This window comes from Chiloscyllium plagiosum, unplaced genomic scaffold, assembly GCF_037043375.1.
Source record: "Chiloscyllium plagiosum isolate Xiang-an unplaced genomic scaffold, Cpla_swu_hap1 HiC_scaffold_39, whole genome shotgun sequence".
Lineage (NCBI taxonomy): Eukaryota > Metazoa > Chordata > Chondrichthyes > Orectolobiformes > Hemiscylliidae > Chiloscyllium > Chiloscyllium plagiosum.
Genome location: NW_028270177.1, coordinates 22657519 through 22678264, shown reverse-complemented (window position 1 = coordinate 22678264; position 20746 = coordinate 22657519). Strand labels below are relative to the sequence as shown.

The window sequence follows — 20746 nt, the reverse complement described above, 5'->3', positions numbered from 1 at the left end:
ACTGAGCTTTTTTAGTGCTCAGAAAATTCAACAGTGACCCCTAAGTCATGCAGTTACATTGATATAAATCTGAAACTGCTTTCGATTAGTGTGAAACTCTCTGTATAACTATATTGTTAATCAACTGGGTTGGTCTGAAAAGTAAACTGTATCTGACATTTTTTTGGAAATAGTATGATTTGTAATAATCAGATCTCCATGGTTAGAGTTTACTGCCAGTTTCCTGTCAATTTGAAATGATTTCAGATGTGTATCAAAGCAAAAGGGCAAGTATAAACCAGCAATCACATCCTGATCTAAGCCCAACCATCAGCACCACCAGTTGCTTCATCGATAGCCTTCACTCCATCATAAGGTCAGAAGTGAGAATGTACACTCATGAAGTGAGAATGTACACAATGATCAGTATCCTTCACAACTCCTCATGTACAGACTCAGTCTGTGCATACATGCAGCAAGATCTACACAGAATTGAGCTGATTAATGGCACACAAGTGCCTGCAATGACCATTTCAAACAAGACAGAATCTAACTATTTTCTCTCTCTGCACAGCTCCTGTTGAACCTGCTGGGTTTTTGCAGCATTTCTGCTTTTGTTTCCAATTTCCAGCATCCATAGCTCTGCCTTTTGACTTAACCATTTCACCTTGACAATGAGAATGCCATTGCCGAAACTTATAGCATCAATATCGAAGCTGGGAATTGTGCAGCAAATAATTCAACTCCTTTCTCTGCAGTGCGTGTCCACCAGTCTCAAGACACAAGTCAGGGTGAGAAAGAGTAATCTGTTTGCAAGGACATATGCAGCTCCAGGACAAAACAGCCATCTTGATTGGAGACCAAACAAATATATTTAACATCCACTCCCTTCATACTGATACACAATGTCACAGTGTGCACCACCATCTAGAAATGCACTGAACAATTCAATAAACCTCCTTCAACCGTACCTTTCAAACACATGATGTCTACCACCAGGAAAGAAAAGGACAGCAAATGCAGAAACTGCCACATCCAAATTCCCCTCCAAGTTACACACACCTTGACCTAGAATGTTTTGTCAATTCTTTACTGTTGCTGGATCGAAACCCTAGAACTCCCTCCCCAACATTGCTGTAAACATACCTAAGACAGATAGATTGCAGTTAAAGCAGCCAGCTCATCCTCTGAAGGGCAATTAGGGATGGACTACAAATGCTGGTCTTGCCACCAATGCTCACACCCCATCAATGACTATCAAAAAAAGCTTAACTATACATCTAAGTGCGCTGAAAGCAAGCACTAACACAAGCCGAAGATTTAGACTTACCAGCTGCAGATTGAAATTCCATTTCAAAAAATCCATGACAGTATGACTGTTGTCTACTGACTGAACATCATACTCACCACATAACAAATTTTGTGACTCTTAGTTTATATACATCCTAAGATTTCTAAGTAACCTTGTGACCAGATTTAGACTATCAATAGTAAATGCTATTTAGTGTAAGCTACAATATCTAAATCAGGCATATGTATCAAATATCATCAAAAAGTACAGAAGCTCTGTTGAATCTGAAACAAGGCACCTGATGTTTAACTCTTGTGAGAGATTGTTAAAACAAAAGTCAAGTTAAGCACAGAAACAGCTTATTCATTAAGTCTCATTTCAGCTTTAGTTTTGGTATTCCCTGCTTGAATTCCTGCCAAGCAGAAACACCAATGGGTCCCTTTCCTTTGTCAACTTACCAACTGGAATTGTCTTGCCATGAATCTTGTCAGTCCAACCAGCAAAGTATCTGAGGGTTTTTATGACTCCCTGTAGGTCAACATAATAAGCCTGGAGAAATGGCTTTCCACTGTCTAGAGATTCAAGTGTCTGCAAAGAACATAATGCAATTCAATGAGATGATAAATCAAGCTGGGGATAGAAAGTGAGATTACAGCATGCCTTGCTCAATATTAGTTATTTGAAGGTACCTATCAGTCTCTCTTGGTGTATGGACTGCATCCAACTGGACACCAATCATATCATTCATGACTGATGAAGTGATGAGTGTGTTAATGTGATTAGGATCATAAAATGGATTATTCATATTTCCCATGGATGTCTGACATATAGGTGTTTCACTTCCTCCAATGGGACATTGGTTAATACATTTTCGTCTGCTTTATAATAGTGCATAAGGGAATCTACCTAAACACATTGCCAGTAGAAATTTAGCCCCCTAATGCATTCATAACAGGTGTATTGTTATTTGAAGGGAAAGACAAACAATTTATTAAGTTGGGGGAATAAGCAAAAAGATGAACGCCCTCAACATGGAAAGGAATACAGGCCATCTACTAGGAAACATTGGAGAATTGGAAGTATAGACAAGCAATGATGAACTGTTTATCTTGTAGTTTTAAAGGAATTAAAAGATAAGTTTATTTTCAGAGATAACAAACATTTCTAATCTGTTTTTCTCTATTACATAAAATTGTATGACTCTGTTTCTAATGTTTCTGCTCTAAGGCTATGTTTTGTTCGGTTAATGTTTTCTGGGTATTTCTTTTTAAGATAGCTATTCACAAATTACAGTCACTGAACTCCCAGGGGTCAGTAGAAACTTTCCAGGGGTGTGGGGATCAAAACCATCATGTGTAAGTACAAGAAGCAGGAACAGAATGCAGTCACCACAATATGCATAGCAGAGTGGGTTGGCTGCCTCACAGGAGGGGGGGTTTGGATTGTACATGAAGGAGCACTGAAAACATCATAAAAGTAAATACCAAGTTTCTGAAAAGCTTTAGAGAAATACTCTTCACATGTAGCTCTTTTGTTTGAATATTATAGAACCAAAATCTTTAGATGGGGATCCATGGTTATTTACTCATTTGAAGGGGAATCCTTCAAACAGTATTGTGGAGGTTTGAAAATCCATGTTTTTGGTTACATTTCCTGAAGTATATGTTCTTAAGATGTATATTCTTAGGATATGCATTTTAGAATATATTCTCCTATGGTAGATGTTTTTATGGTTATGTTTCTAGGTTATTTGTAGTGAAAATATATATTTAGATTAGATGTTTTAGGGATATATTTTCTAAAGGTATGTGTTTAAGTTTTATGTTTCTAATGTTTGGCTTCCTCAGATTTCTGTTTTGTTATTTTTGGCTACACTTTATTTTTGCTGTTATTTTGTTTATCTTTTGTTTAACTATTTTATCTGTCCTTCTGTTAACTGTGGGTGGGAATAAAATGTCCTCTTTGCTAGTCCTGCAGTTTGTTGATCGTGTAATTCAATGCCTGATACTGCAAGATGTGACTGGATGCTCACAGCAAGATGCGCTCGGTCTCGTTCCACCAGATCTGCCAGCTTGTCGATCAGCCGACCCCTCTCTGAAGCATCCATCCGCCTCCACACGGAGCCCGGGGAAAAGGCAATCCGAGCAGCTTGTACTGCCTTGTCCACATCAGCCTGTAGAAGCAGTGTACAGAAAAATAAACAATTAATGTTACAGTAAGAAGCAATCTTCAATTTTAACACAAAACATTTTTCTTGTACATTAAGTGACTTATGCTTGTATACATTGTGAGTACTAAAACTCATCACATACTATTACAAATAAGATGCTTAAAAGTTATGCACTATTGAGCTTAAACATTTCTGAATGTGTAGCTGACAATGGCACAGCAATGCTAAAGAAAACTGAGCCACTGTGCTCAGTTGGACAACTGTAAGTCACCATAGTCTTACCAGACGATAGGGTTGCTCTCTCATGAGTGAGAGACAACTGGTGGTGGTTTAACCTGAAGGTTCCCACGCCTTAATGTATTTCTTTTATCAATTAATGAAATGAATAGAGTAAGAAACAAACCAAATGACAGAAAGGGTAATAGAGTTAATGTAGATTCAGAATGAGAAATAAAAAGAGAAAGGAAACCTTTATAACCCTGCGTGGGTTTCCTCCAGGTGCTCCGGTTTCCTCCCACAATCCAAAATAAAATGTACAGGTTAGGTGAATTGGCCATGCTAAATTGCCCGTAGTGTTAGGTGAAGGGGTAAAAGTAGGGGAATGGGTCTGGGTGGGTTGCACTTCAGCGGGGTCGGTGTGGACTTGTTGGGCCAAAGGGTCTGTTTCCACACTGTAAATAATCTAATCTAATCTAATCAAACAAACACAAGATGAGAAAATTGTAACCCAGTTGTGTTTGTGAATTGTTGTATTTTGTCCTTGAGAAGTTAATGAGTGAATGAATGAGTAGCAGGACAACTATGCAAATTGTATAAACATTCTTGATGCATGAAGAATAAAATGAGAAACCCTGTCCATCACGATCAGGATCAGTGGGGCACCCAGGGGCAAGTCATTACACTGCATTCATCGGAACACAGAAATTGCTAATACAATTATGATGGAATTGTTGACTGATCATGGCAATCAATCTTTATCAATTAATCTACAACAGACATAGAAATGACAGAAGAAAAATCCCAGTGGTGGAGAGAGTTGGGAACCATAGGTCCTAAATCATTGCTTTCCTCCCACGCATGCTACATTTACTAGGTCATGTCTCATATTACACATGCGCTGCATCCCAACATTTTTTCCTCAAAGAAATCTATCTTATTTGCACTCAAGTGTCAAAACAGCTTTGCATCCAAAAAAATCATTACTCTCCTACACTAACAGAAATGACATACAAATACTGCCAAAGCAGATAGTTATAGAGTCATAGAGTCATACAGCATGGAAACAGACCCTTCAGTCCAATTAGTCAATGCATGACCATATTCCCAAACTAAGCTAATTCCACTTGCCTGTGTTTTGCCCATATCGTTCCAAACCTTTCCTATTCAAATACAAATCAAAGGTCTTGATTTTTTAAAAAATCTCTCCAAGAACAATTCACTAATCGCTGGTCTGAGACTTCACAGCTTCACTATTCCCTTTTTGAACCTTTATGTTCCAATGTAACATAATGACTTTAGAAGGGCCCTTATGACATATATCAGCAATTGTATATGGCTACAGCCAGAGTAATAGGCACTAAAAATGGAAATGTATTTTAATGGGGGTGCTATTGGTGAACTTTCAATTTTTTTCTCAGTTTCATTAAGGATAATATGGAGTGGCATAAATTGCCCCATCAATTAGTGGCGAATCCAAATTCTTCTCATATGAGTGAATTAAAGTTGAAAGATAAAAAAAATGAAAAGTGAGTAATAAAGAGAGAAGAAGAAAGAATGGGTTAAGAGTGAGAGAATAAAGTAAGAAAGTATTTATTATTGAGCAAATAGAAAGCAATAAAATTGTAACCCAGTTGTGTTTGTGAATGTTGTATTTTGTCGTTGAGAAGTTAATGAGTGAATGAATGAGTAGCAGGATAACTATGTAAATTATTAAACATTCTTGATGCATGAAGTATAAAATGAGAAACCCTGTCCATCACGATCAGGATCAGTGGGGCACCCAGGGGCAAGTTATTACACTGCTTTCATTGAAACATAGACATTATTGAATGCTAATAAAAACCTGGGTCTATCTAATTCACCTTCCATTCTGTCAGTTGCATAATACAATGACGATGGAATGACCATAGCAAACCATATCTATCAATCTTGGTGAGATTCTTCTATACCATAAAATGGTCAATATTTCTACAGCCTCGAATGGTGAACATTGTTCCTTTACCAACAATTTCCCAGCATTTTATAGCTCATATGTGTGCAAAGTAACTATGCATTAGGCCTTTTGAAACACGTTGTGTGTATAGATTGTGGACAAAATTACTCCTCAATTCCTATTGTACTGAATGTTGATGAAATGATTTTATGCATATATTGGACACATCAAACTAAGGGAAATTACAATGGGAATGATTTGATCTTTATTTGACAAACAAATGTTGACATTATCACCAGAGCATTTTACCTTGTCAGCTTCTTGAACATCACAGATTTTCTCTCCTGTTGAAGGGTTGGAGGTGGAGAATGTTTTCCCACTCACTGAATGATGCCACTCATTGTTAATGAAAAGCTGATGAGATAAGAAAGCATGGAACTCCATAAAGAATCATGTAATCTAAAAAGAGTTGGACAGCCATATGTAAAAGATCAATGTGTACACTGCAGCTCATGCTATTCATCAAGTTGTAACTCTTAAGGAAATCATATATAATAAGTATAGAAGGCGTTCATTCAGTCATTCATGGCTTTTTGCAATATCCATTATGTCCCACTTCTCTGCTTATCTCCCAGAGGCCTACAAAATGTTCCTCTTCAAGTTTTCTTGTTTCAAAAGTTTTTTTTAAATCTGGTTCCACTATACTTCCAGGCAGTGTATTCCAGATCACAACAACTTGCTGTGTAAAAATGTTTTCCTCATGTCTTCTGGTTCTTTTACAAATTACCTTAAATCAGTTCCGTCTGTTTAACGACCTCCTGCCACTGAAAACAGTTTCTCCTTAATTAAGCCTTTTTCAAAATCTTGAAAACTACCTCCCATTAATCTTCTCTACTCGAAGGAGAACATCCCCACTTTGTGTAGCCTTTATGTAATTATAGTACATCATCTCAATACCATTCTAGTAAAATTCTGAAGGCTCCAATATCCTCAAGTGCAAAATACTTAGAATTGGCCACATTGCTTCAGATGGGGCTTCACCAGTGTATTATAAAGTTTAGCATAATTTCTTTGCATTTCTATTCTATCCCCCTATTTGCAGAGTCAAGGATCCTGTATGCCTATTCTTAGTTTGATTACTGTCCTGCCACCTTCAAAGACTTTTGTATATATGTCCAGGTCTCTCTTCACAATGATTCATTTCACACATCTCTGTATTACATTTTGTTTGCCATCCATCTGCCCATTTCACCCACCTAAATCCTCCCCAAGCTTATTACTACTGCTTTGCTTTTATATGACAGTTGTAAGTTCTGTGTCCTTTGAAATAGTTTAAAATGTTGCTCCAAATGCTTACTTCTGGGTCTTTAATGTATTTCAAAAAATGATTGACCTAATGTCAGTCTCTTACCAATGCCATCATATACTTCAATCCAGACTGATAAATGACCACATTTCTCTGCTTTATTAGTCTTTTTTTTTAAAAAAATCCTTTTTCTCCCTTTAATTTCAGGCACTTTAATTTTACTGACAAGTGACATTTTACCAAACTTTTGAAAATCCATATGCACATCCACCGCAATACTCCCATAATCCCTCTCCATTACTTCAACAGAGAACTCAAACAAGTCCATCAAACCACAAATTTGCATTGGCTTTCTTAAACCATATTTTTCTAAGTGCCAATTAATTTTGTCCAGGATTAATGTCTCAGAAGTTCTGCTTCACGGACTTTAGGCCGACTGGTCTATAATTGCAGAGTTTGTTTCTGTCCTTTGAATGTGATGCAACATTTGCTACGTTCCAGTTACCACACAGTCTGTTACGCCTTACACACACACACTTTAAGGAAGTTTACATATTTTCTATAACTGAGTAAATGCAACAGGAGTCTGGCAATGTGGTTTGCTTCCGCAGTCTTTTTCCAACTATCCAGAGTTTTGCACACTATACTGCGTGTGGAAGGAGCATTGATTTATGGGAGACCCTCCCATCTTCTCTCCAACTGTCTCATCGACTGTAACTTGTGTCCCACTGACTCCTGTAGTCGCCAGGATACAGGGAAGGGTCTGGGTGATGTTTACATCTGCGCCTCCAAACCAATGGGTCTGTACTGGTTTGAAGCGTTCCCATCGTATTTAGTCGTCTGTTGTTTTATAACCGCTCCTATATTTTACCGCACTCCTACATTAAAGGCGCTACATAAATAGAAGTTAAGCTTCCACAAAGATAGCCACGTTGTAAATTAACATTTCTCAGTCGGTTTAAAACCGAAACAGGTGGTTTAAAGGTAAATACCGTCCTGCAGAGATTCCCCTTGCAGTTAAACAACTTATAGACCATTCATTTAACCAATGGCTCTCGCTTTGAACATCGCCAGCCATGGGAAGTTTTGGTGTTTGCCAACGCGAGAGACAGGAATGTGGTCCAGCGATCGTGTGTACAGTTCTCAGCGAGTGTGTGCTCTGGTTTTTACTTCTCCAGTTTATCGAAGGCATTACAACCCGCCCCAATGCACTCTGTTTGAGTCTGTTCAGGAACAATATTTATGGTCCCCTCCCGTGCCTCACAGACGCATGTTTACCAGTCTCTAAATATTTAGATCATTGAATACTGATTTATTGAAGTCAACCAGAGCAGATACGTAAATGTAATCTGTCCGCGAGACAGGGATTAGTCGCTTCCAAGGAGATCTGAGAGAAAAGAGAGCAGCTCTCTGGAACTGCCTCATGAATGAATCGTTGCAGCTGACACACAAACACTTGGCAGTTTCACAAAAGCGACATAACTCACTGGTGAAGGCGGAAGCTTATTCACGCTCAGCTGGTACCTCCACTCGCCAGCTTGGTCAACGAAGACAGAAAACAAACCTGTCTCCTCAGCGAACCCCCTCCTGTATCACTGCTCGGACAGATGATTGGGGACACAACACAGTGGGGGCAGGCAGCCTCTGTGCAGAGAAATCAGAGTGAGGGTTTCGGGTCCGGTGTCGCTGCATTCAGAACTGAGGAAGGGTAACCGGACGCGGCACGTTCACTCCGATTTCTCTGCACAGATCCTACCAGACCTGCTGAGCTTTCCCAGCAACTTCTGTTTCTGATTTGCAGCATTCGCGGTTATTTCGGGTTTTTGTTTAAAACGACAATGTCACAGGTAACCTCCACTGATTCACAATTCCCCAATGGCAGTTGGTGAGTTTTAAATTTAATGCCAGTCGAATGACCATGTAACAATCCACTTTTTAAAAAGGGAAATCACCGATGTTCTTGACTTAGGAAAGGCAATCTGTGTCCTTACCCCACCTCATGTGACTCCAGACTCACAGCAGAGTTGCCCACCACAGACGATTAAAGCAAACACTGGCTTTGCAAGTAACGCCTATATCCAATGTGAGAATTATAAAATATGTTTTGGTTTTTATGTTTTCATCCAATTTATGAATTAATAATGGGTACATTTTGGGAAGTGATTTTGTGCATTTTTCCAAAGACCTTTTTTCTTGTTTGTCAGATTGAATCAGTTAATTGGGAATGAACTCAGCTAAACGGTAATTCACATCAAGGTAATGGATGGTACAGGGAGGTCCCATTCTTAAGGGAGCAAGGTACCCAAAACATTAATCGTCCTCTAACCTTTCCCAACTGCAGCTTCAAGCAGATCTGATGCTATATTCTATTTATCTAACCTATACATTGATGGAAAACCTTACAATTTTTGGAAGTAAGCAAAATATTCGTGTTTTGTTCAGGTCTGTAGAACTCCCCAGCCATTTAACTTGGATATTTACTCAACGTTTTGAAACAAATGATCATTCAGTTTCACTCAACTGCAGCAACTGGCCGTTTTAATGTGTGTCAGGGACAGAGACCCGGTCTCTTAGTTAATCAAAACCAGTGGAGTAGAATGTTACGGTTGGTACTTTTTACCGAGAAAACTGACTGCAGTGTTCACGTTGCCATACTGGGTAGTCATACATTTCTGAAGTAGCCGTCTGGTGAGAAACTGAGAAAAGCCTCAGGGTTTATCCTGTTGAAATATGTTTAATCCAGTTTGGGACGAGCTGGTCAAAATATTCATGACGTCGATATGAAGAATGTAACAGTGATTGTGTTGCCTTCTGGGTTCTGCCTGTGTTTTTTTACTTTATATTTTACGAAGTGTGGGACTGGGTGTTAGGGGGCGATGTACGAGTCTGCCTTTCAGAAAGGCGTGTGAAAACGGAGCAGAGGGTATTATCACTTCATTCAGGGCAATTGCATGTTGGGCTGTTTTAAACAGTTTCGTGTCACCACCATCATAATTTAAACTCGTTTCCATTGGCCATGGTTCGATCCTTCAGTGCTCATTGTGTAACTTAGAGTTGTAGACCATACACATCTACGGCACAAACATCAAGCACCACTTAATCTTAGAGCACCAGAACATGTGTTTTACAGTGGAAATGTATAAACTGTACAGTTGAGCTTTGAAATGGACTGGAATGCTTCCAGGATCCACCCCAGGACTTGCTGAATTACTTGATCTAATCTCACACACTAAGGATCAGTCTGAAGATCCAGGGAAGCCAAACACCTCCCTCCTACAAAACTCAATCTTGTCCCAGACCCTGCTCTCCCACCCCTTCCATCTTGTCCCAGACCCTGCTCTCCCACCCCTTCCATCTTGTCCCAGACCCTGCTCTCCCACCCCTTCCATCTTGTCCCAGACCCTGCTTTCCCACCACTTCCATCTTGTCCCAGACCCTGCTCTCCCACCCCCATCTTGTCCCAGACCATGCTCTCCCAACCCTTCCATCTTGTCTCAGACCCTGCTCTCCCACCCCCCTCCATCTTGTCCCAGACCCTGCTCTCCCACCCCTTCCATCTTGTCCCAGACCCTGCTCTCCCACCCCCATCTTGTCCCAGACCCTGCTCTCCCACCCCCATCTTGTCCCAGACCCTGCTCTCCCACCCCCCTCCATCTTGTCCCAGACCCTGCTCTCCCACCCCTTCCATCTTGTCTCAGACCCTGCTCTCCCACCCCCCTCCATCTTGTCCCAGACCCTGCTCTCCCACCCCTTCCATCTTGTCCCAGACCCTGCTCTCCCACCACTTCCATCTTGTCCCAGACCCTGCTCTCCCACCCCCATCTTGTCCCAGACCATGCTCTCCCAACCCTTCCATCTTGTCTCAGACCCTGCTCTCCCACCCCCCTCCATCTTGTCCCAGACCCTGCTCTCCCACCCCCCTCCATCTTGTCCCAGACCCTGCTATCCCACCACTTCCATCTTGTCCCAGACCTTGCTTTCCAACCCCCTCCATCTTGTCCCAGACCCTGCTCTCCCAACACCCTCCATCTTGTCCAAGATCCTGCTCTCCCCCTCATCTTGTCCCAGACCCTGCTCCCCTAAGCCCCCACCCTCTCATCTTGTCACAGACCCTGCTCTCCCAACCCCCTCCATCTTGTCCCAGACCCTGTTCTCCCCAACCCTTCCATCTTGTCCCAGACCCTGCTCTCTTGACCCCCTCCAGCTTGTCCCAGACCCTGCTCTCCTGACCACCTCCATCTTGTCCCAGACCCTACTCTTCTGACCCCATCCATCTCGTCCCAGACCCTGCTCTCCCGACCCCCTCCTGTTCCAGATCCTGCTGTTCGAACCCCCAGCAATGTCCCAGACACATTCACCCCCAATCTTATCCCAGAGACCCCATCCACCTTGATCTGGACACTACCTTTTCCATCTTTTTCCAGGCACAGTCCAATCAGTCCATTCTATTCCCTCATTCAGTAAGATCATGGTTGACCTGGACCTTCATTTTATCAACCCACATTGATAGGAGCATTGGCCAAAATCTTGATTAATGTAGTAACCAACTTTAAATTTATAGTGTCGGGGGTCAGGAGCCAAAATTGGTCAGCAAGGAGACGGGTGACAAGTGAGGAAGAACTAATATTGTATGGGACAGGGCCACAGGGGGCAAACTTTGTCTCATGTACATATTAGGGAAGCATCATTCAACACACTTATTAGTTCATACTGATGCAATTCTCTGTATTACATAATGAAATAAGTAGTAATATTTACTTATGCTTATATGCGAAAGATTTACCAAGATGTTGCCAGGAATGGAGAGTTTGAGTTATAAAAATAGGCTGGATAGGCTGCGACTTTTTTCTCTGGAGCATGGGAAGTTGAGAGGACAACCTTATGGCTTCATTTGGAGGTCGCCACTGATGATGTTACCTCGCCAGGTAATGAAACGTCTGGATATCAAACCTACAGCTCAGTGAGCAAACCTACACCCTTATGGAGATTTATAAAATTGTGAGGTGCAGAGATAAGTTGAATAGCAAAGGTCTATTGTCTAAGGTGGGGCAGTTCAATACCAGCGGACATATTTTTAAGGTGAGGAGAAGAAAGATTTAAAAAGAACATGAGAGGCAACCTTTTTACACAGAGACTGATTAGTGTGTGGAATGTACTGCCAGAGCAAGTGATGGATACAAGTACAGTTACAATGTTTAAAAGACATATGAATAAGTACATGAATAAGGAAGTTTGGAAGAATATGGGCCAAATGCAGGCAGGTGGGACTTGTTTAGTATGGGAACATGATCAGCAGGGACTAATTGGACTGAAGGGTCTGTTTCCATGCTGTATGACTAAATGAGCTGGATTCAACAGAATCTTACCTTCTGAAATGACACACACTAATGGTGAAACAAAAACAGAAAATTTAAGTGCACATGTAAAGTTTCAGTTAAACTATATTTCTAAACACTTAACATATAATCAGCAACACTAGCTTTCTAATAATATTTTCTGGTTTGAGGTGGCATTGATAAATCATTCAAGCTGAGATGTTTTGGTTGATTTTGCTATCTCCACACTATAATTCATTCCAGTTTTGTAACACATTCCAGGCTTACAGTATCCCATACATTCAAAAGCTCATGGAGAATTACAAACAGAAATAAAAATATAGCATCACAATAACAAAATGACTGAACAAAGTAGTTTTCAACAAATTCAATAAAACCTCCAAGATTATATAAATACCCTTTGACTTTTTTTATGGATTAAAATGCATCGAAAATAAATGGTAAAATGTGACCAACACCTCTACGTGAGTTAAATTGAATATTTATATCTTTGTAACTAGTGACTTAAGACATTCACTGTATTGGCCATAACATTTTTTTTTATTGAGCCTCTGGGAATTATAGACACTATGTTCAACAGTAATTACTTCAAAACAGTCTCACTTTGAACGAATGTAATTTCAGCTCTACTTTTAAATATCATAAGTTTGTTTTTTGTAAATTGCATTGCAGGCAGTGAAAGCTTCAAAATTATAGATTGCAGCAGGTGATTAACTGCCATAATCTTTCTTTTGGGTTTCAGAAGATGTCAATAAAAGGCAGAATTTGCTCTGCTAGTTTGTGATGTAATCTGGCCTCCAACTCAATTATAACTTTGATTCACTCCCACCTTCATAATACCATATTCCATTTTTCTAACAGAACTGCCAGGGACAGATTTTCAACCATGATCTGTTGTATGTTTCTGCCACTTGTAGAATAAGACTTAGGATTCATTGGAAGGGTTTATGATATCTCTTAGATTAGATTCCAAATGTAGGGTCAGTTAGTTCAGTTGGTTAAACAGCTAACATATGGTTTGGATAAACAGCACAGGGTTCAGTTGTCAATCTACCCCTAGACTGAGAGTCTCAAGTTCAAGTCCCACCTGATCCTGAGGTGTGTAATAAGATCTTTCAACAGGTTGATTAGAAAATAGGTGAAATCTGATAGACTAATTACTTGTCACCTTTGAGGCCTTTCTTGTGGCACAGTGGTAGTGTCTCTACCTCTGAGCCTGGATGCCTGGTTTTAAATCACACTGGCTCCAGAGCTGTGTGTAATAGCACAGCTGAATAGGTTGATATGGAAATATCTCAATTCGCATTCTGGTTGGGGATTTACAGCTTACCTGTGTTAAAACAGTCACACCACTTTGTCAATGTGCAGCAAGTTGTTATTCAGGATCTACCCTCAGGCAGAGTGAGAAGGAATATTTAGATTTCCAATGTGTTTAATTTAGTACAACAAACTCTTCACATATCTTGGATGATTAAATGCTTCTAAATGATGTTGAGGCCCTAAGGAGTTGTTGCTTGAAGTGCTGTAATGTGTAGCAGCAGTGTCTTTTCATCTCTGCGTCCTGATATAGTTCAGGCATATTAATGCACATCTCCTATAAATGCCAGTTAGGTATGATTTAGTTTGGGTACCCTTTATATATGAGAACTGAACACTAACTGTCCATAATTCAACACAGATTAATACCTGATCTTGCAATCAAGCGAGAACATGATTGCAGTTGGAGAAAGAAAAAGTTGCACTATTGTAGAAGGGGTGCCTTTTCTTAAGTTGGAGTTAAAGGTACACTGACAGACAAAGCAATGGGATTTTCACTCCACATCCGGCCATACTATTTTTGTCATTAAATTAACTGACCTGGAAAAGTTGAATCATTTGTTAAAACACCTTGAGAACAACATTCCTTCAAAGATAATAACCTGAACGTTGTAATTTTCTTTTGTTAATTGAACAACTATATGTCCTCGATCTCAAGCGGGGGAATAGCTGGTTAGAGGGTATAGTTGTAGCAAGGATGTGCCACAGATGTCGGTATCAGGTAGGGCTGATAACTGAATTTAACATAAATTATATTATGTGGACACGAAGTGCCATTATTTGATTTGATTAGCTTCACAGTTGTTTATGTTTGGTTTAGGGGTGTCAAAACATCTGAAAATCTTTCACCCCCTGTTTAGTCATTGGCTGTGCCATCTCTTATTTCAGTGAATGAATGGTCCATTTCCAGTATATGATCACTGTCTTACTTCACCAGCTCACTCTTATAAGCAATCAGTACAGGCATTGTTAGGGAATTACCATGAGCAATGCTGCTAAACATTACGCTCTTACAGCAAACTCCTCTGTCTGCAATTTTATTGGAGGCACTGAACCATTTAAACTAACTAGATTAATGTCTCTGTTCAAATAATAGATAGAGGAATTAGTTATAAGAGTGTTTGCATGATAACATTGCTGACAGTAATTCTCAGACAATTATTTTATTGTTCCAGTTTTGGTGAAGGGATCCAACTATAATGTATTTTTCTTCCCAATGCCAACTGACACACTGTCTATTCCTGTTTTATTATGCTCAGGTTTCCTGTAAGCAATGATTTCTGTTAATTACACATGCACATAGTATTTTATAGCCCAGAAATAGGGCATTTAGCCCACTAGATCTACACTGGTGTTCATGCTTCATCTCCAATATATCATTCTATTTCTTTCTTCCTTAAAGATTCATCTAGCTTCCCTTAAATAGAACAATGCTAGTCACCACAATTACTCCAGACAGTGGAATGTTCCACATTCTCACCAGTCTCTGAGTAAACGGGTTTCTTCTGAATTCTTTCTTTATTTACTAGTGACTGACCTGCCTTATATTTATGGCCCTCATGTCAGACATCTCCCACAAGTGGAAACAGCTTCTCTGTGTTAGTCTTATGAAACTGCTTCATTAAAGACCTCTATCAGGTCTCTTCTGGAGAAAAATACTCTAATTTGTTCAGCCTTTCTTGATAGTTGTGCTCTGGCGCTACCCATTCCCGCACCCACCTCCAGGCAGCAGCATCAACCACTGAGCCACCATGCCATCCTATGAATGTCCTCTCCAGAAGTTTCAACATCAGATGTGATAAACTGCAGAAAAAGGTCAATCTTAGTTTATTCTATATTTTGGTTTGCTTATCCAACATATATATCATAATCTATCAGCATTATAACCTGTTCACCATTAAGAAGGCCATAAATGATCTGATGGATTTTATCCTAGAAAAGAGAACAAGGAGAAATTGAGTGCTTTCGTTTATTTGAGAATCTAATTTCAGTCAAAAGCTTACAAGTTATTTATTCAATCAATTAATAGCTGCTGAAGGAGAATCAATATTTATTTTAATTAGATTAGTCTACTACTTTTCCTTTAATTTTTTAAAAATTGCTCTACGATATATCACAAGAACTGGAGACTTAACCACAAGTGTTTCTCATGGCTGTTGTGGGATGTTTTTGTATTTTCAGCTTCACACATGTTTTGGTACCGGAAGAGTTTTCACATCCCAAATAACAGTTTCCCACATGAGGAATAACTTTAGGTGAATGGAGGATTGAATGAATGGGAATTTCTTCTATTTTAATTGATTTAGTTGCTGGTTGCAACTTCATTCCATAGAAATAATTCCTTTTTCATATGTAGTTTCCTGCTTTGAGAATTTTTGACTCCCATGCTCAGAGAGGCAGGCATAAAATGCTCAGTTATTTTTGAAGCATTAGCAGCTGTTTGGCTTCCAATGTCTTCCAAGTCATGGAATGACACAGTTTTGTAAATATTCCATAACCTCATGCACATTGGGCACCTGCTCCTAGGATAACTCAGGAAATTTCATATCCTGTTCCAACTGAAAAACTTCATTTCCGCCCATTTGGAACATTCAGAACTTGCAATTATCATTGTAATGGAAGTGACATGAGACTGAGAAACACAAGTGTCATTGGAGAGGCACTCAATTTTGTTATATAAATGTGGCACAGATTTAATCATTAAAATTCTGAATAAATGTCATATTGTGACTAATTGTCAATTAATATATGCAAGACACAAATCCTTCTTGTATATATGACTCCAATTATAGTCATTAGTTTGCAATGTATGTGCCATGCAACTATACATACAAGATCAAATTTTGGATATGCGGAACAGATATTAAACTGGAATTCATAATGAAATAGGAACATCTGTGTCTTACAATAATTGTGCAATAAAGCTGAAGTCACAAGGCTAATCAAATGCAGTTTGAATTCTTAAGTCATGACTTTTTGGATGACAAAATATAGCATATCACTGCACTATAATCTTAATCATATTTAATATGTTCCTCGGTAATTAACTTTTTAACATCATTCCATAGACACTAATATAATCAGCATATCTTTAGCATCAAATGAGCACAACAATAGTGGATAGTTAATAATAATCTCTATCATGTTTTGCTTTGGTCTTTAACTCTTAGTAAAATATAAGCTATCTAAAGGGTTGATGAGAACATTTGGTACAATGAGTTTGTAAATTCATGACCTTAGCTGATTTTAATAAATAATGTCATTATTTGTATTCAAATAGGTGTAAAAGTTACTTTATTCAATCTCATTTTTGAAAATTCTTACTGGTGGCTTACAGGGTGATTCAAACAAATCACAGAGAATAGACTCACCCCATAACTTCTAAGCGAAGTATGATGAATGATTGAACCAAAAGGAGAGAATGAACTATTCAAAAAAATGAAGTGGGAATTGAGATAACTCATCATAAATTAATTCACTAACTCGCCTCCATTCTATCAAAGAATCATCTGAAGATCTCCTGTGGTCGCAATAAATACATTGCAGATAAAATATATTTATAATGAACATGATTTGTACTCAGATAAAATTTAAATAGAAATATAACACAGGACTTTAAACAGAAATGTTTAATGTTTCAACTAGATTATTATCTGTGCCAGTTCTTTTCAGTAAGACACATGTGGCCATTAACTAGGAATCAAAGAGCTATGGATGAGAAATGGTTACCCCACCCATCAGCCTCACCAAACCTAACTGGGAATAATTAGGTGTGCCTCTTACCTTCCATACAAGTGCCAGCCCCAAACATAACCTAGCTAACATTCATATTATTTTGCATTATATCTGCAGCAACATTCTTTCCATGCTTTCGTTATCAGAAATCCTCTAAGCAGACTCTTAAAGAAGGCACTATATTGTACGTCAGCCTACTCCATATACATCCCCACAATTTGTGGAGTCACATCCTAATTACAGTTTTGCTGATTTTCTAATTCTGGAGCTGATTCTTCAGTCCTGTTTTACTGGCAAACTTAATATCTTCATTTCATTGATACCATTTATTGGCTTGAATAGATTAATTCAATGTTTTTTTTGTATTTAATATGAATGATTTACTGAATGAGAAAAAGAGAACAATTTGCATTAAATGTACAGTTCACTGATTTAAAACTGCAAATGTAGGGCTGGGAAGTAGGATTAGGTCTTCACTGGGTGGTCTCAAGTGTCATAAATTTCTATAGTTCTATGAATATAAATTTCTAAGAGTGAGGATGGATCAGATGAATCAGTTTAACACCATTTTTGATAAAGTTCATTCACTTTTCATTTCATTTACACTGATCTTGAATCAACAGAGCAGATACATGTAGAAATATGGGTCAAGATCAGAGTGGTGCTGGAAAAGCACAGCAGGTCAGGCAGCATCCGAAGAACAGGAAAATTGATGTTTTGGGCATTCATGATGAAGGGCTTTTGCCCGAAACGTCAGTTTTCCTGCTCTTCGGATGCTGTCTGTCCTGCTGTGCTTTTCCAACACCTCTCCAATCTTAACTCCAATCTCCAGCATCTACGATCCTCATTTTCGCCTACATGGAGAAATATGTTCTGTGTCCAAGGATTTTTCTGAGATATCTATTGTCAAAATGTATTAATGAGTCCATCAGCACTTTTCTAACATTAAAGATATTGAAGTCCAAAAAACAGTTTGGCCTCTTTTTTTAAACATTAAGTTTCAAATGTCATCTTTTGCAGAGACTGCAGATACATTGCAGATGATGTGAAGTCAAACTGTGTGAGACTACTCTGGCCTATGACCTGCTGCATGATACCAAATTGATACTAGAGCAGGAACTTCCCTTTCAGCAAATACAACCTATTCCATAAAAATGCATCCATTATTTCCACCTCACAACTAACGATAGAGGTTTGATCTTGAACTTTTACTCAATGCTCTTATTGCTATTTCCCAATATTCATGTTTACTTTATTGATTTCTGACTGGTATGTCATATTGACTAGTTTGAGATTTGTCAATAATGCTTCTTTTGTTTTGCTGTTGCCTTAATCTTAAAATGTAAATAATTCTTTACATTACAGGTAATCACACCTCAAAGCAGTATCTGTACTTAGCACTAAATATATCTGGCTAATTATTAGCTGAACCACTCCAAGTTCTTAATTTTGTGAATTTATGGCTGCACATTGTGTGATTTCCAAGGTGTTCAGTATTATGTGGAAGTTTTAAAGCTGCTGCTTACTAACTTTTCACTTGTGTTTTTTACAGAGAAAGTAAATGCTTATGCCTGATGAGCTATGTCATTAACTACTGCCAAGACAGGCAATGGCCAGTGTTACTCTGCTTTTCCTGTACATTATTTTAACCTTGTAAAAAACCTCTTTGCCTGCTTTCTGAGGACATGCTACCTAGGAATAGTACTTGAGCATAGTCCTGAATAGTCGATGTGTTACATTCATTGAGTTTAATACACTTTATAGGGAAATGCTATAATCTACCTGATAGTTGATTGTTATTGATCTTCCTTTAGAAGAGGCTGAGGTTGCAAGAGGAGGTCACACATCATGTGGTCTGTTTTACTAACTCAATCTTGCATCAACTGACAAATGTTCTATTGACATTATGTTTATGGTACCGGGCGAGATGCGTCAGGTTACAGTGCAACTCGAGGAGACAACCTCCTGCTGCTTTGAATGAAGGATGTGGGTTGCACACCGGCCTTAATCCAATTGTAGCAAGCATATAGTTTAATTCTGGAGAAATGGAGAGCACTACCAAGGTACAAGTGGCTGTCAGGATGTCAGAAGGCCTGGAGGTAGATGGATGACCAGAACTTGTGCAGGAATGGATGCGACACTTTCAGTTTCACCAGGCCAAAATTTTGAAATGTGTGAGCGAAACTGATATGGTTTAGGTGGACCAGTGCAAGAGTCACTTGTTGTCCAGTTAATTACCAAGCCAATTAACTGCTTTCCCTTTCTTTCCATGGACCATTAACTGCGCAAATATGTTTACACAGAGTGTGAATTCTGCAAGTCTTCAATTTAAATCTGGATACCTGATATCTTTTAACACATACCAAGTTTACTTTTCCTCTTGGGGGAAGAATTGTTTTGGTCACAATGTTTAACAACACTGTAAATACTCTTGAATGCATTTACCATGCAGTGACAAGTAGTGCCCAGAATAAATCCTTGTGTGATCCCAGATGATCCTGTTCCTGTCTAAACCAGTTTGCACAATTTTCAGTAACTTACATAGTCCCCCAAAAAAACCAAGCACTGTCTGTAAAGTTATGTTATTATATACCAAGTTAAGAATGAGTTTCCCAAACCAAGTAATAACATCTCATGTAGTATAGTGCAACCCTCAGTGGAAATCCTGTGATTACCTCCTTTACAAGACTTTTAAAGTCAGGACTGTGATTTACCAATGAGTCATGATAGGTAATAGCAACTGCTGGAAAATATTATCTTTTAATACTATTGTGAAGAACGAGGTAATCTTGATGAGTTTTTATAGTTTCAATGAGTCACAGATGGTTTTTCCCTTTTCTTTGTTGTGGCACAAAACTGCACTATTTGTATCACAGGCCATCAGCAGGAAGTTAAAAAATGCTTCCAATCATTGCTAATAACAGGACACAACTCTTTGTAACCATTACATCAAGGATTATTTCCATACACTCTACATTCTTTGTTACTTTAAAACTTAGTTTAGCCTTTCTCATTATTTTAGATCTTTTAAACATATTTCACTATACTAGCTTTGTGTTTTAAAATTTAAATATGTGCCTGAATGCATACTTAATAAACATTGACATAATCTAATTGACATAAATCAAAGTTTAAAAATTATCTAATCACGTTTATTTTAATGAGTAGTTAAACAATTAGCACAGAAGCATTGTTTGACATTGTATCTTTATAGGTATGTTTATTGTAGTTTGAAGGATGCAATTTTTTAGAGAAAAGTCACTGGGTCAAAATCCTGGAATTCCCTCCCTAATGGCATTGTGGATCAATGCACAACATGTGAATTACAGCGGTTCAAGAAGGCACCTTCTCAAGGGCAACTAGTAATGGGTAATAAATGCTAGCCAGCCAGCAATGCCCACATTCCACAAAGTTCATAATTTTGAAAATGGCAGGAAAATATTTTAGGGTACAAAATAGT

General features: G+C 38.7%; 1 protein-coding gene across 1 annotated transcript in view; it reads right to left on the bottom strand.

Moving 5' to 3' along the window:
- Positions 1-20746, bottom strand: part of aldh1a2 (aldehyde dehydrogenase 1 family, member A2) — a 66051-nt gene that overhangs the window by 34188 nt on the left and 11117 nt on the right. Inside the window, exons 2-4 of the mRNA XM_043677453.2 lie at positions 5902-6006; positions 3303-3443; positions 1729-1858 (exon numbers count right to left, since the gene is read on the bottom strand). Of these exons, the coding sequence (XP_043533388.1) occupies positions 1729-1858; positions 3303-3443; positions 5902-6006 (376 nt within the window). The remainder of the gene's footprint in view (positions 1-1728; positions 1859-3302; positions 3444-5901; positions 6007-20746) is intronic.